Genomic DNA, 15,528 nt, shown 5'->3' on the forward strand with positions numbered 1-15,528 from the left:
GAGAACTTGACAGAAATGGACCTCTTCCTAGCAAATATTGACATGCCAAAACTAAACCAAGATGAGTTAAACTATCTTAACAGGCCCATATCAAGCATTGAAATAGAAACAGCAATAAGAGACCTCCCAGGTAAGAAAAGTCCAGGACCAGATGGTTTTACAGCGGAATTTTACAAGGCCTTCAAAGCAGAGCTCACACCAATTCTCCTCCAACTCTTCAATGAAATTGAAAGAGAAAGCTCACTACCGAACACATTCTATGAAGCCATCATAACCCTCATCCCCAAACCAGGCAGGGACTCATCAAAGAAAGAGAACTATAGACCCATTTCTTTGATGAACATTGATGCAAAACTTCTCAACAAAATTTTGGCCAACCGACTTCAACAATTCATCCAAAAAATCATACACCATGATCAAACAGGATTCATTTCAGGGATGCAAAGCTGGTTCAATATACGCAAATCAATTAATATTATTCATCACATCAACAGGAGCAAGAATAAGAACCACATGGTTATCTTAATAGACGCAGAAAAAGCATTCGACAAGATCCAACACCCCTTTATGATGAAGGTTTTGGAAAAATTAGGAATCCATGGAACATTCCTCAATACAATAAAGTCTGTATATGACAAACCTACAGCCAGCATTATACTCAATGGTGAAAAACTAAAGCCATTTCCTCTTAACTCAGGAACAAGACAAGGATGCCCACTCTCTCCACTTCTCTTCAATCTAGTATTAGAATGCCTAGCTACAGCAATAAGACAAGATGCAGACATAAAGGGGATCCAAATAGGGAAAGAAGAAATAAAACTCTCCCTCTTTGCAGATGACATGATCTTGTATTTAAAGAATCCCATAGACTCCACTCCCAAATTACTCAAGCTGATTCAAAACTTTGGCAAAGTAGCAGGTTATAAAATTAACCCCCCAAAATCAATGGCTTTTCTGTATGCCAACAATGAGAAAAGTGTGGCTGAAATTAGGAAAGCAACTCCATTTGTAATAGCCCCACAAAAAATAAAATACCTAGGAATTAACTTAACTAAAGAAGTGAAGGACCTCTATGATGAAAACTTTAAAATCTTGAAAAAGGAAATCAACACAGAACTTAAAAAATGGCAGAACCTCCCATGCTCCTGGATTGGAAAGATTAACATCGTGAAAATGGCAATACTTCCCAAGGCTATCTACAAATTCAATGCAATACCTATCAAAATTCCACCCTCATTCTTCAAGGAAATAGAAGAGGCAATCCAAAAATTCATATGGAACAATAAAAGACCCCGAATAGCAAAAACACTCCTCAACGGAAAGAACACTGCTGGAGGAATATCAATACCAAATTTCAAACTCTACTATAAAGCCATAGTAATCAAAACAGCTTGGTATTTTCACAAGAACAGACCTCAGGACCAATGGAATAGAATTGAAAACCCAGAAATGAACCTACAGACCTATAGCCATCTAATCTTTGATAAGGGAGCTAAAACAATAGAATGGAAGAAAGACAGCCTCTTCAGTAAATGGTGCTGGCAAAACTGGTTAACTACATGTAGAAAACTAAAGCTAGATCCTTATATATCACCCTGCACCAGAATCAACTCCAAATGGATCAAAGACCTTGAACTCAAAGCAGACACTCTGAAAACATTACAGGATGGAATAGGAGAAACCCTGGGTCTCCTTGGCTCAGGCCGAAATTTTCTGAATAGAGACCCGGAAACACAACAAATCAAAGAAAGGTTGGACAAATGGGATTGTATAAGGTTGCAGAGCTTCTGCAGGGCAAATGACATAGCTAGCAAGATCAATAGAAAGCCCACGGACTGGGAGAAGATCTTTACTAGCCATACAACGGACAAGGGTCTCATATCTAAAATATACTTGGAACTCAAAAAATTAAACCACCCAACAACAAATCCTCAAAGAAACAACTGCCCAATAAGTAAGTGGGCGAAAGACTTAAAGAGAAGCTTCTCTGAAGAAGAAAGAAGGATGGCCAATAGACACATGAAGAAATGTTCAACATCCCTAGCCATAAAAGAAATGCAAATCAAAACAACATTGAGATATCACCTCACTCCAGTTAGAACAGCAAAAATCAAGAACTCTAACAACAACAGATGCTGGAGGGGATGTGGACAGAAAGGAACCTTACTTCATTGTTGGTGGGAATGTAAACTTGTTCAACCACTTTGGAAAGCAGTATGGAGGTTCCTCAAAAGACTCCACATAGAGCTCCCCTATGACCCAGCAATCCCACTTTTGGGCATTTACCCTAATGTTTACAAAAAAGACCACACTAAAGCTACCGCACAACTATGTTTATTGCAGCATTATTTACCATAGCTAAGATATGGAACCAAACCAGATTCCCCTCAATAGATGAATGGATCAAGAAAATGTGGTATATATACACAATGGAATTCTATGCCTCCATCAGAAAGAATGACATTGCCCCATTTGTTAGGAAATGGAAAGGCTTGGAAAAAATTATATTTAGTGAAGTAAGCCAGGCCCAAAGAAACATAGGTCCCATGGTTTCCCTTATTTGCCATATCTAGTATAGCTATGAGTCAAGCGGAAAAAGTTAGAGAATGTGATGTTAGGAAAACGAACCCTCAAATATGTATTTTAATGTTTTTGTTTCTTTCATGCATGTGTTTCTAACGCATTTATAAGATTATTTCTTGGTTGCTTTGTATGTCCCTCCCCCACAGTGTAACCCCTGCTTTCACTATATTTGATGTCAGTATAACATGTGGAAGAGATGTTGACAAACAAGTCGTTTAAGGATTCAGGTGGACCTGTTGCAACAATGAGAAGTACAAAATGTCATGTCAAAACCAGCTTTACAATGTCGGAGGGGGGGGAGGGGGGGTATGATTGGGTGGGGGGGAGGGGGGAGGCTGGGAAGGGAGGTGAAGGGTAAACAAAGGAGGAGGCTGCAATGCTTGGTAAGAAATGTATGCATTATCCTGCCCATGTAATTGTAACCCCTCTGTACAGTATGTTCTCAAATAAAATAAAATAAAATTTAAAAAAAAAAAACTTAAAACATCTTTTTTAATTCAAGGTGACATCAGAGCATAAACAATATGCATATCACCCTGGGAAACCATGTGTGAGGAAATAGCATAGCCCATCAAAGGTAAAACATTACATTAGAATTGTTTGTGTGATGTGCACCATGTTCTTATCTAAAACATATGTATGTTAATACTACTTTCCCAAAAACTGGTATTGTTTAATAAAGAAAAAATCTTAATGGAAATGTAGCCAAAACTTCCTGACAAATACTGACAAAATATAAAACAGAAAATTTTGGCAAGGTACTACAACTCTGCTTTCTATAGTATTTGAATTTTATATATTAAATTTCTATTATCATCTAAGAGCATTAAGAATAGCCAAAGTAGTGGATCAGTTCAGTTATGTCAATGACACTGCCTAGCTTTCTATGTCCTACCAGCTTGGACCATTTCCTATTGACAGTATATAGTTGAAGAACAAAAGACTGAATTCAGGATAATCATTTTAATGAAAAATCCATAAAATGAGAATTTCAAATAAGAAATTGGTACTGAGACCAGACTTCCTCACAGAACATGTCCTGCTTAAGGAATGAACATTAGATTTCTATGGAAGTAGAAGTACATGCAGAAGAATTATTCAAGGTTATCTTATTTGAAGATCTAGAATAACAGAACATCTTCACTTGGAATTTCCAGCAGTGGTGGGATATAAACTATGAGCTTTCTCAAAAGTTAGAAATTCCTTGTTATTCATTGTTTGTCAAAAGGGAACCCTATTTACTAGCTGCTAGGACTGGGGAGAAACAGCAGAATCCTGGAAGAATCGGAAAGCAGCTGCAATATCAGCAAAAAACAAACAAACAACAAAAAAAAAAAAACCACCGAATCACTGGATTATAACTACATTAGAAAATGCTTCCAGAAAGACCTGGAAAAATTATAGTAAGTGAAGCAAACCTGGCCAAGAAAAGTAGGCTACTTAATGATAACATTTACTTGGATAATTTAATAAATATACAAATAATCAGGAAAATCTGATTCTGTACAGAGGAATTAAGACCCTGAAATTTGTGTTGTCAACAGACACTTCAGGCAGTTATTATCATGAACAAACTTCTTCAATCACACTTTAAAAATCACTAGTAGGAAAATATTTTCATTCAGAAAGTTAGGGTCATCTGGGGAATATTTTCAATATTAAACTTTACTAAACAGATGTTTTACTTGTTTACCTTTCTGACAAACATGATTCAGGAAGAACTTCTTTTAAATGAAATACTAATTGCACAAAGAAAAATATTATATATTTAATAGTTGACAAAAAATAAGTTAGAATTATGGGTAACAACTCCAGACAACTCTTCCATCAGCATATTAACTACTTTTATTTTTCCTACCACAGGTGCATTTGTCCCAATCATTATTTGCCAGTAACACCAAAATCTCACAAGGCCTTGCCTGATTAGTAATCATTACTGCACAAGAAATCACACTTAACTTGAATATAAATTAAAATCTTTATGCTATTTCAAGGACATTATGGCCTATTTGAAGAATTTGTATAAAAGGTATGGAGAGAGGGCAAGAAATAAGACTAATGCTCTTTAGGTGCTTCCTGAAGAGGATGTGGAACTGTTGAAGGGAACTGTAATACTGAGTCATAGAATGGCTAAATATAGTTTGTGTTACAGAAGAAGGAGATGCCTTTCTGAATAGTTTAAGACAACTTCAGTGGGTATTAAAAGCTACTATATGCTGTAGGTATCTGGCTCTTACAACTATTTGAAAACATGTGGGAATAAAATTATTATATGACTCTCTAAACAGTAGTGCTTCGTGGCTAGTTCCCAAAAATCCTTCTCTATTTATTGATTTTACTAAAAATTCCAATTCTTTGGCAGGATCACTGAGCTATTTCTGATCATATGATTAACAGAGGTTTACTCAGATAGGCTCTATAACAAGGATGCAGCTCAAATCAGATAGGGAAAGTCAGAGGCTGGAGAAAAATTGTGAAGCTTCACTTGGCATTGCAGGTCTTATTTTTATCTGTAGACAGTGTATTGATTTCTAGAGAAATGGAGATTGTAAACTGATAACTGGTCATCTGACACATCACAACTGATCAGTGAGTTGTTGCACAGCAAAATATCATCCATCCTGACATCAATTGACCAGTTCTGCATTTCTTGAAAATATATTTTATGCCATGTTTCTTATTATAAAAGAAACATGTTAGAATTACAACACATTTGGTACATATAGAAAATTGGTAGCAAAAGACTAGAACTACTTTAATGGTTCATTTTAGACTAATTACTAAAATAAATCTGAATGAAGTGCCATAAGTATGATATTCCATATTCTGGAAGTTAGCAACAAGAATAAGGTTGAAAGGCTGCTTGGAGAAGGAAAAATAATATGCGTTCTCAACTTTACATTTTTGTGTTCATTTGCCCAGGTCAACAGCACTTCCCTGTTGTTAATCCCATTTATAACAGTTGCAACTCCCAATTGATGCTCAGAAAGTTCTACATCTTTAAGCAGTGTAATTCACTAGTTGTAATTCACATTTGGACCACTTGAGAGTGTCACAAAAATGCATATGATGATGTAATAGTTATGGAGTAGAACCTAAAATTTTGCATTTCTGACTGCTAGGTGATAAAAATATTACCACTGGTCAAATGATCATTTTAGAACCCAAAGCTCACATGAACTCGGTTGTCCTATGAGAACCCTGTGCCCCTTTCAGTTCAGTGAAATAAGACTTACTTTATCTCTTACATTGCAAATGCTGGAAGAACCACATTCTCTTAATCTGCCTCCCCAGTGGGAAAACATTAAATCTGGAGCCTTTAGACCTATGTCTTCAAGTAATATCAGACCCTCCTTCCGATTATAGCAATTATTCATTAACTCCTTGTCTTTCCTCTCCATTCATTGAAGACTTTGACATTCTGTAGAGAGTGTGGTAGAGAAAAAGAAAATAATGAATTTCATATGATCAGCTGAATAGTATTGGAGAAATTCATAAAACATACTGTTAGGTACATACCAGTATAAATTCATGTTTCTATACAAAATATAAATAATAATCCATTAAAAATTGTTGTTCCCTTTACAGTAGTCTTTCACAGAAAAGAGCAGCCTATCAGAAAGCTGATATGGTACTATCAGCTTGACATGAGTGAAAGTTTTACTCTATTGAACTTAAACAATTCAGAGAACATAAGTGTCCAGTAAGACTACTCTGTGACAAGGAGAAATCAAGGGAAAAAAACACAAATAGTCCATCTGACCACAGACAAAACATGATGATTATAAGTCACAAAACTGGCCACATATCTGCCTATCTTGACTAATATATCACTGCTTCTTTGCCCCTTACAACCTAAGTTTGTCCTTGTCTTCAGTCCTTCAACAAGATGCATTAGGAGACCAAACATAAAATGACCTCTGATTTCTGACAGCTTCCAGTACATACAAAAATCTCTCTTAAGAAGCCTAACTCCAAATCCCCTGACTCTATTCCAAAACTCTAAATCATATCCAACAGTTTTCTTCAGGTGTCTCATGGTTCTCCATGATGTGTGTTATCTTTTGAGTAATAAATCCAAGTAATTTAACTGTAGTGGTCTTTGATATTAGTAGTTTGAATCTGTATAAAGTTTCTGCCACACTTGATATGGCCAATGTGATTAATTCTTGCACGAAAATGTGAATGATAATACTACAAACCATTTCTGGACCAACAATTTTAGAAGATTGTAGACAAACTCAATCTTCTCTTTCCACTTCCTCTAGCTAGATGGAAATAACCATGTGCATTAGCTTAACATTATAGTGGAAGAAAGTCTATGGTGAAGAACACTGCCTGATAAACTTGAACACTTGATCTGAGCAAACATGAACTTCATATTTCATTGTTGGAATAGAAATACATTTCTGTGTCTCAATGACCAGAAATAAAAAACTAGGTATATGGCTACAAGGAAATGCAGGCAAGGTAGTAAACCATAGGAGAGCACTAGTAATGTACTAGATGGATATTGTTTAGAGAAGATAACCCTGATGATACTGGCACACAAAAAAAAGTAAAAGAAAAAGTAGAAAAAGAAATCTGAAGAATTATTATTGATCTATCATTGTTTTCTCTTCTGAAAAGAATACAATACTCAGGGGTTTGTTTTTTTTTTTGTCTTAGCTGTACTGGAGTTTGAAATCAGGGTCTTCTGTGTGCTAGGCAGGGCTCTACCTCCAGAGCCACACCTATTGTTATTATTAACTCACATTGATTGTTATGTTCTAAAAGGTAAATTTAAAATATAATTTTTCCTTTTAGTAGGAAAAAAGATATATCCATGGAGGCTTATAACTTTATCTTTAACTCTTTAATAATTGAAATACACTATCATCACTATATTCTGGTTGCACTGATTTTGTTACAAGGAATGTGAAATTAAATTAAACTAAAAATATTTATATATATATGTGTATATATGTGTGTATTTATACATGTATATATATATATATATATATATATATATATATATATATATATATATATCTTCTGTTCATTGAAAAAAAAAGCAAAGAAAAAGCTTTGTTTGGGCAGAGCCCAAAGCCTCCTCATAGAAGCAGGAATGAATCTATTCCATTCTTACACTGTTCTCCCCTATATTTTTGTAGATTTTGTTTGCTTTTAGTGTTTGTGGTTTTTATTTGGGTAACATGCACCCATGAATATTAGCCTGCAAACCCAACTGTAGAGCTAAGCTCAGACCACCAAGTGTCAACCTGCCCACTGGATGAAAGGCAACCTATTGGGTGAAAGTCAACTAGTAACTGTGTTCCCATGTCTAGTGTGCAGAGAAAGCATGGGAGCAAGCAAGACTTACAGAATTCCTTATAACATACATAAGATCACTACCGAAATCATCAGCAATATGACTGGCTAACCAGAGGCCCTTCAAACCTTGCTCTAGTCTGGAAATTGGATGAAAAAACACTCAGATAGCCCCCTACCTAGCTCTATAGGGTAAGCTGGCTAGAACCCTAAATGCACCACTCACTCAACCCAGTAATGTGTGTGTGTGTGTGTGTGTGTGTGTGTGTGTGTGTGTGTGTGTAGAGAGAGAGAGAGAGAGATATATATGTAGCCACTCCCCACCTCAGGTGATCTCAAAGTGCAATCCTGAAACCCATCTTCCCAGTAGGTACAATTGTAGGACTATGCCACACATTGGCCAGAACTATTCATTTTTAAACATTCAGGTATATGTCCAGTGGTCAATTTCTAAGAAATCCCATTCAAGTTTCAGTAAATATCAGAGTGGTTTCAAAAACTATTGCTATAACATCAGATTATACCCCAATAAATAATCCACTATATACCAAAACAGATAACCAAGAATTCCACTTTTGATAATGTGCTAAATAGACCCAGAAGTATAGGGAACTAGTGGCTAACCAGGGATTATTGACACTGCTTGTCATGCTATAAAAAAGAAAATGACTCCGGGCTGAGAAGGTGGCTCAGTGGTAGAGCGCTTGCCTTGCATGCATGAGGCCCTGGATTCGATTCCTCAGCACCACATAAGCAGGAAAAAAAAGCCAGAAGTGGTTCTATGGCTCAAGTGGTAGCGTGCTACCTTGAGCTGAAGAGCTGAGGGACAGCTCTCAGGCACAGAGTTCAGGCCCCACAACCAGACCCCCCCCTTCCCCCCCCCACCCGCCACCAAAAAAAAGAATGACTTAATTAAGGGAGAAAGCACGTAAAATAACGCTGTTAGGAGGAAAGTTCCTTCTGGACACTTGGAGGCAGAATCAATTCCATGGACCTGGCTTAGAAATTGCTGATATTTTCTCTTATACATAAATCTCCCTTATTTACTCCCTCTTCCTAAATCCAGATGTGTCCAAAGTTTCCTTCCCTTTCTCTTCTATTTAAACCAATCACTAAATTTAGGGCCCAACCTAATGGCAATATGATTACTTTCCAAGAATTTTGGTGGCACAGGAATTCTGAACTCAGAGCCTTGCACCTGACATATGGGAGTTCTACTACCTGATGGACAACCTTGGTCCTTCTAATTTTATTATTATTTTTTTTGGTCCGGTCATGGTACCTGAACTCTGGGCCTGGGTGCTGTCCCTCAGCTCTTCAGCTCAAGGCTAGCGCTCTACCACTTTAGCCATAGCACCACTTCTGGCTTTTTTTCTTTTTTCTTATGTGGTTCTGAGGAATTGAACCCAGGGCCTCAAGCATGCAAGGCAAGTGCTCTACCACTGAGCCACCTTCCCAGCCCTCTAATTTTATTTTCAGATAAAGACTCTCATTTATGCGCAGGCAAATCTAATCATGAATTTCTTATTCATGCAGCTCATACTTGGGAAGAAAGAATGTTCCACTGTGGCCACATTTTTATTGATTCAAATGGAATCATACAACCTTCTGCCCTTTAGACTTTCTGATCTTCAACTCCTTAGAAGCTTATAGACATAAGCAACTATGCTTGCCTTCATATCGTTATTAAAAGAACGATATAAGATGATGTTAAGGGAAATGAACCCCAAGATAGAGACATGAGATTTTTTTGTCACTGGTTTTTAATGTACTACATGACATTTTTGTTTGTTTTGTATGTTCTTCCCCCACGATATAACCCTTGTTGTCACTGCATTTGATTCTGGTGTCTTGTATCTTGTATATACATTCTTCTAATTTGGGGAGGGGAAGGGAAATAACAAAATGCTGAAACAAGGATAAGGTGGACCCATTGTAACAATAAGATATACAAGACACTATGTTGCAAAGAACTTTACAACTTGGAGTGGGGAGGGAGGAGTTGGGGATATGGGGAGGGAAGGGATAGCAGGAGAAAATCAAAGGAAGGGGTAACAATGCTTGATAGGAAATATACTCATTACCTTACTCATATAATTGTAACACCTCTGTACAGTGTCTTTACATTAAAATATTTTTGCAAAAGAACTATATATACAATAACAATTATAACAATTTTTGGAACACAAAATCTTTAATCCACTTAGACATGAAGTAGAGGCAGGAGATGTGTTCAAAGGTTGTCCAAATTAAAAGTAGCCTGAGACCCTATTTGCAAAACAAATGAAAAGAAAAAGTCTGAGAGTATGGCTCAAATAGTACAAGTGCATAAAAAGAAAATGGCCCTCAATTCAATTTCTACAACTGACAAGAGAAAGTTGTTTCAACTGCGCTGAAAGGAGGCTACTTTCATAGGTAATACTAGGATTAGGATATAGTATGTTTGGGAGATTTTCCATTGAAACAAATGAGAGATAAAAAAAAAAAAAACACTGTTCAAACTGAAGTTCTAGATTGATACCAGGAGATATCATAATTTGTGCTGCTATAAGGACATGCAAAAGACTAAGTAATTTCAAATATCAGACATTTGTTTCACATTTTCTTTCTAAAGCTGAGAAAGTCACTGAACAAGGAACCAGCAGGAATGACCTCTCATGAGCACTGCTCTTTGCTGACAAAATAATCACCAATAAATACCTTCTCTATAGGAGGAATGGGGGAATTGGAGTGCTATATCCCTAAAGGAACACAGGGAAAAAACTGCCCCCTTCAAACTCACCTTAATCCCATTTATAAGGGTGGTAAATTTTTTCAAAAGGGCAGAGACCTCAGGACTTAATTACATCCCAAAATAAACAGCTGTTGTACTGGGAATTAAGTCAGAGAATAATATTAAAGATATGATCATCATTAAACCAAAGAAGCAGGATGTCAGAGAGAGAGGGAGGAGTCAGAAACTTGTACAGGCAGTAGGAAGGCTTTAACTCATGTTTCGTTTTATTCCTATCAATTGATGAAAATACAAGTTCTTCAAGGATTTATAAAAAGTCACAAATTATATCAATCTTACGGAAATAATAATAAACAAGTTCAAACATGAAATTCAGAAAGGTAAAATATATGCAATCAACTTAAGGTTACAACGGGAGAACAATGACAAAGGCACCAATGCACCATGATGAACAAATGCCTCCAAATTTATAAAATGAATTGAATAGGCCAAGATTAAATTACAACCTATTAATTTTACAAAAGTCAGTAAAATTGCTAAAGGAAAGCAAAAATTAAACATCTAATAAGATGCCTCTATATTGTCTTAAAACTTGAGAAACATCAATAAATGTGTGAATAGTATCAGGCATAAACAGATTGCAAAACTAATTTTTTTTTATTTAAAGGATTAGCATTTGAAATGGAAAAAGATATAATTACTGTGTACAAGAGGAACACAGAGTTGTCTTATATTGTGTTTATTAAAGCCTGACTTGGACCCTAGCCTTATTGAAAAACTTCACTGTCCACTTCAAAATCAAACAGAGGAAGTTCAAACTCAGCATCTTCATATGAGCCAAGAGGCATGGATTCCAAATAGTCGGTGATACAAAAGGAATTATTACCATCTGCATGATCACTTTCAAAATTATCATTATGATTATCTCTTAATGCCTCTTCATACCACTCAGAGAAGGAAATTACATCAGTCCCTTTAACTTTGGCCAAAAATTCTAGAACCTTCATCTTGGTGGTTTCAGCCAGGGCTCTTGGCCCCCACAGGAACTCAAAGCGTGGTGGATCACTGTAGAGCACCCGGCGATACTCCACATAGTTTTCCTGCACCAAGTCGATAGTGATGAACTTTTTAGGCTCCCCATAGATGAAGTGCTCCTGCCCAGCATACACTCCAACCATATTCAGAAACGCCCATACTTTCTCTTCAGGAGCACAGTTTTCTTCCAAAAATATCACCCCAAGAAGCATGATCAGGAGCCCATTTCTAGGCATTGTCTGGGCATCATTCAACTTATCTTCAAAGGTAAGGCCCAATGAGTTGACAAGGACATAGGTATTGCCGTCCATTTCCTTTACATCAATGCCAAAAATCACCTCCAAGCATGAAGTTGCTTTCTCCAAGATGGTAGGGAGAAGCTCTTCATACTCCTTGGTGACTAACTCAACCATTTCTTCTTTTGTGATGGGCTCCTTAACCCCATGCTTGAAGATCAAGGTGTGCACCAATTCAGTGATCTGATCCCCCAAAGGCTCAGGGGCCAGATCTTCACTCTCTATTGGAGGTGGAAGGATGAGCGGACTCTCATCTTCTGGGTCATTCGATCCATATATGTTGCTCCATAAGGTGCAAGACAAGTTACTACGCTGAGCATTGTTGGGACAAGGAAGAACACTGGAAGATGGTCCCTCTCCATCCTCCTCCTCCTCTTCCTCCTGCTCTTCTGCCTCTTCCACCTCCTCCTCCTCCTCTAGCATTTCCACCTCCTCCACCTCCTCTTCCACCTCCTCCTCCAACACTTCTACTTTCTCCTGTCCTTCCACCTCTTCCACCTCCTCTTCCTTCTCCAGCACTTCCACATCCTCCTGCTCCTCTGCTTGTTCCACCTCCTCCTCCTCCTCCAGCACTTCCACTTTCTGATCCTCCACCTCTTCCACCTCCTCTTCCTCTTCCTCCAGCACATCCACCACCTCCTGCTCCTCCACCTCTTCTTCCACCTCCAGCATTTCCACCTTGTCCTGCTCTTTCAACTCTTCCTCTTCCTCTTCTTTTTCCTCTTCTTCTTCCTTCTCTTCTTCCTCTTCTTCCTTCTCTACTTCTTCCTCCTTCTCTTCCTCCTCCTCCTCCTCTTCCTTCTGCTCCTCCACCACTTCCACCTTCTTCTACACAGTGTCATTAATCAAAGAAAAAAAGAAAGAAGCAATGGAAAAGGGGTAAAAAGAGGATGAATGATACAAATCAAAGGGACAGGGGAAATGGCAGTGCTCTCATTTCCTCCCTCCTGTACCTCCATTTCCTCTGTTTTTATCTCTTTCTTTTGCTTCTCATCCTCCACAATCAAGAGTTGTTCTGTGCCAATTATATCTCCAAAGTCTTCCCCATGTATGTGATTTACTGGAGGCTGAAACATGATGAAGCTTACTGGAGGTGGCAGGTAGTGGTGTCAAACCTGGGGGAGGGAGAGATTGAGTGGCTTCAGCTGAAGAACTCACCAATAACTGATGCTCCACAACCTCACAGGTCTGCTGAACTTCTAATTGGTCTGTCTTCTAAGAAACTACAAAAGCACATGGGAAAGCACCTCAGGGTACAGTCTAAGAATTTGGACCCACAGTAGAATACATGGTATGAGACACAGACAATGCTTTTACTCCCAGTTCCAGTGAGAATTGAGAGGTGCCTCCTAAACTGAAGACTACAAGCACAAGCTTCAAATCCTCTAAAATAACAGACACAGCTAGACTGTGAGGTCTAAGGCAAACAGTGCCCTCGTTATTCACTTCTGCCTTAGCGAGGTCTGGAGTCTACCCATCAGGCATACTGGGGGAATAGGGTAAATGAAGCAGTAAGGAACCAACATGTCCATAGCATCAGTCAATGATTTCCTGGGGAAAAATTAACATCTGACAAACACTGTATGGATCCCATCATTTTTAGATTAAAAATAAAACACTTTCTTTCTCACACTGGCACATAAAGAGACAGACCCTTCTCCCTCTGTTGCCCTTGGTGTGCCTCCTGAAAACCTTCCCTCACTACTGTTGCGACCACAAGAACTAAATGATCATGCAACATATCTTAACACGTTATTACCCAAGAGCTGCAAGAACAGGTAGCACAAACTTGAACCAGATATGCCATCAGTCCTAGAAACAGAGATTGTGTCTTCAGCCCTCCCTCATGTTCCTAACTGTAACTCCTTCGACAGTCTGCCACTCTCCCTCTATTGAATTGATACTATTCTCCTCACACTGGATATGCCTTAGTCTGAGGTCCATTTCCCTAGCAACACATGCATATTTGAGGGGGCAAAATAGCTGATTAACGGACCATTGTCCTTCCAAAATTAGCAGCAAAGACAGGTGTCTACTTGCACTGTAGTAGGGATTGCCTGACTTTTCCTTTCTTGTATTCATCACCCCTGCAATGCCTTGGTGACTTGACATTGTGCTATAAAAGAAAAATTTCACCTTTCTGACCAAAACAACACTGCCTAGAGAAAATTTTTTCTCTTTTCCTTGATTTTTATTTTTTCTTTTTTTAAGTAAGTATTTTATTGTGAAAATACTGTACAGAAGGGCTGCAGTTACATGAGCAAGGTAATGAGTACATTTCTTATCAAGCATTGTTACTTCCTCCTTTGTTATTAAGTTAAGTAAGCCAGACCCAAAGAAACGTAGGTCACATGATTTCCCTTATTTGCAATAACTAGTATATGTCTAGGACAAGCAGAAAAGGTCAGATAAGATGATATTAAGTGAAATGTACCCCAAGATAAAGACACAAGTGTTTTTTTTCTATCTTTCAATTGTTTCTTATGTATTTATAAGGTACCATGTGATTTTTTTTATTGCTCCTCCCCCACAGTATAACCCCTGTTTTCACTGTATTTGACACTGGTATAATTTGGGGAGGGAAGGGAAAAAAAATTGTTTAAATAGGGATACAGGTGGACCCATTGCAACAATGAGAAAATTTAAATGCAACTGATATAGGTGCTCTTTTGGTTGAGGACAGGAGAAAGCTTTACTCTGAGGTCTCTTCTTTCAAGGGGTGAAGGAAACTTTAGTTCTAAAGTTTAGTTCTTGCTATCTGATAAAGCCTTGAACTCCTTATTGTACTGAGTCCATAGACTCAGGCCAAGGCTATAATGTTCCTGAGAACATAATGTTACAAGAAAAATATTGAATTGATATAACACAACCACTCTTACCTGATGCTAGGGCCCATCAGTTCAAATGGGAAGATACCCTCAGTCAGACATGGATAGTTTCCTTTACTGAAGACAGGGACAGTCTGCCCTCATGTTTTACTTTTGTCCCTTCCAAATAAGAGGTCACCTCCCAGACACACCACCACCAACCTCAAAAGGAAGAAGAAACATTACCTCTAGACATTCTCACCCACACCCTCCCAGAGCAGAAGTCAGAAACAAGCTGGTAAATTCCTGGGACCCATTCTACATTGGGTAACAGGTGTTATTGCTGTGTCTTTGATTCCTTACCTTAACCTTGACACTGGTCTGAAAATCTTCTCTCTGGTGGTGTTACAAACCAAGAAGAAATTTGCTAGGATAATCCAAGAAGAAAGATAAGAGTATTAAATCAGGTGATTCCTTCCCACGGCTAGGGGATAGTCAACCTCAAATCAAGATGTACATCTGTTAGCAAGGTCTGTCCTAATCTCTACTGATCAGAATTTTCCCTGCCCAGCACAAATGTCCAACATTATGACACCTAAAAGAGCCTATAGCAGAAGTTAGGGTTCGTTCCCATTTGTCCACTCTACCTTTCTTCCTCCCAGGACTGAGAATAGGGGACAGAAAGAAGCCCTAGCATTCCTCCTTTCTATCAAAAGGAAAGAGAAATGAAGGGTGGAGAATCTGTATATGTATATAGACACAT

The 15,528-nt window shown here is 38.0% G+C and overlaps 1 protein-coding gene across 1 annotated transcript; it reads right to left on the bottom strand.

The window, feature by feature from the left end:
* Window positions 1-11,394: 11,394 nt before the first annotated feature.
* Window positions 11,395-13,034, bottom strand: LOC122097117 (melanoma-associated antigen 8-like). Its single transcript, XM_042667602.1, has 3 exons — window positions 12,912-13,034; window positions 12,409-12,786; window positions 11,395-12,270 (listed from the first exon to the last, which is right to left on the bottom strand). Exons 1-3 carry the CDS (start codon window positions 13,032-13,034, stop codon window positions 11,395-11,397), a joined length of 1,377 nt encoding a protein of 458 aa, XP_042523536.1.
* Window positions 13,035-15,528: the final 2,494 nt, after the last annotated feature.

Source organism: Dipodomys spectabilis, unplaced genomic scaffold (assembly GCF_019054845.1).
Source record: "Dipodomys spectabilis isolate Male_0828 unplaced genomic scaffold, ASM1905484v1 ptg000414l, whole genome shotgun sequence".
NCBI lineage: Eukaryota > Metazoa > Chordata > Mammalia > Rodentia > Heteromyidae > Dipodomys > Dipodomys spectabilis.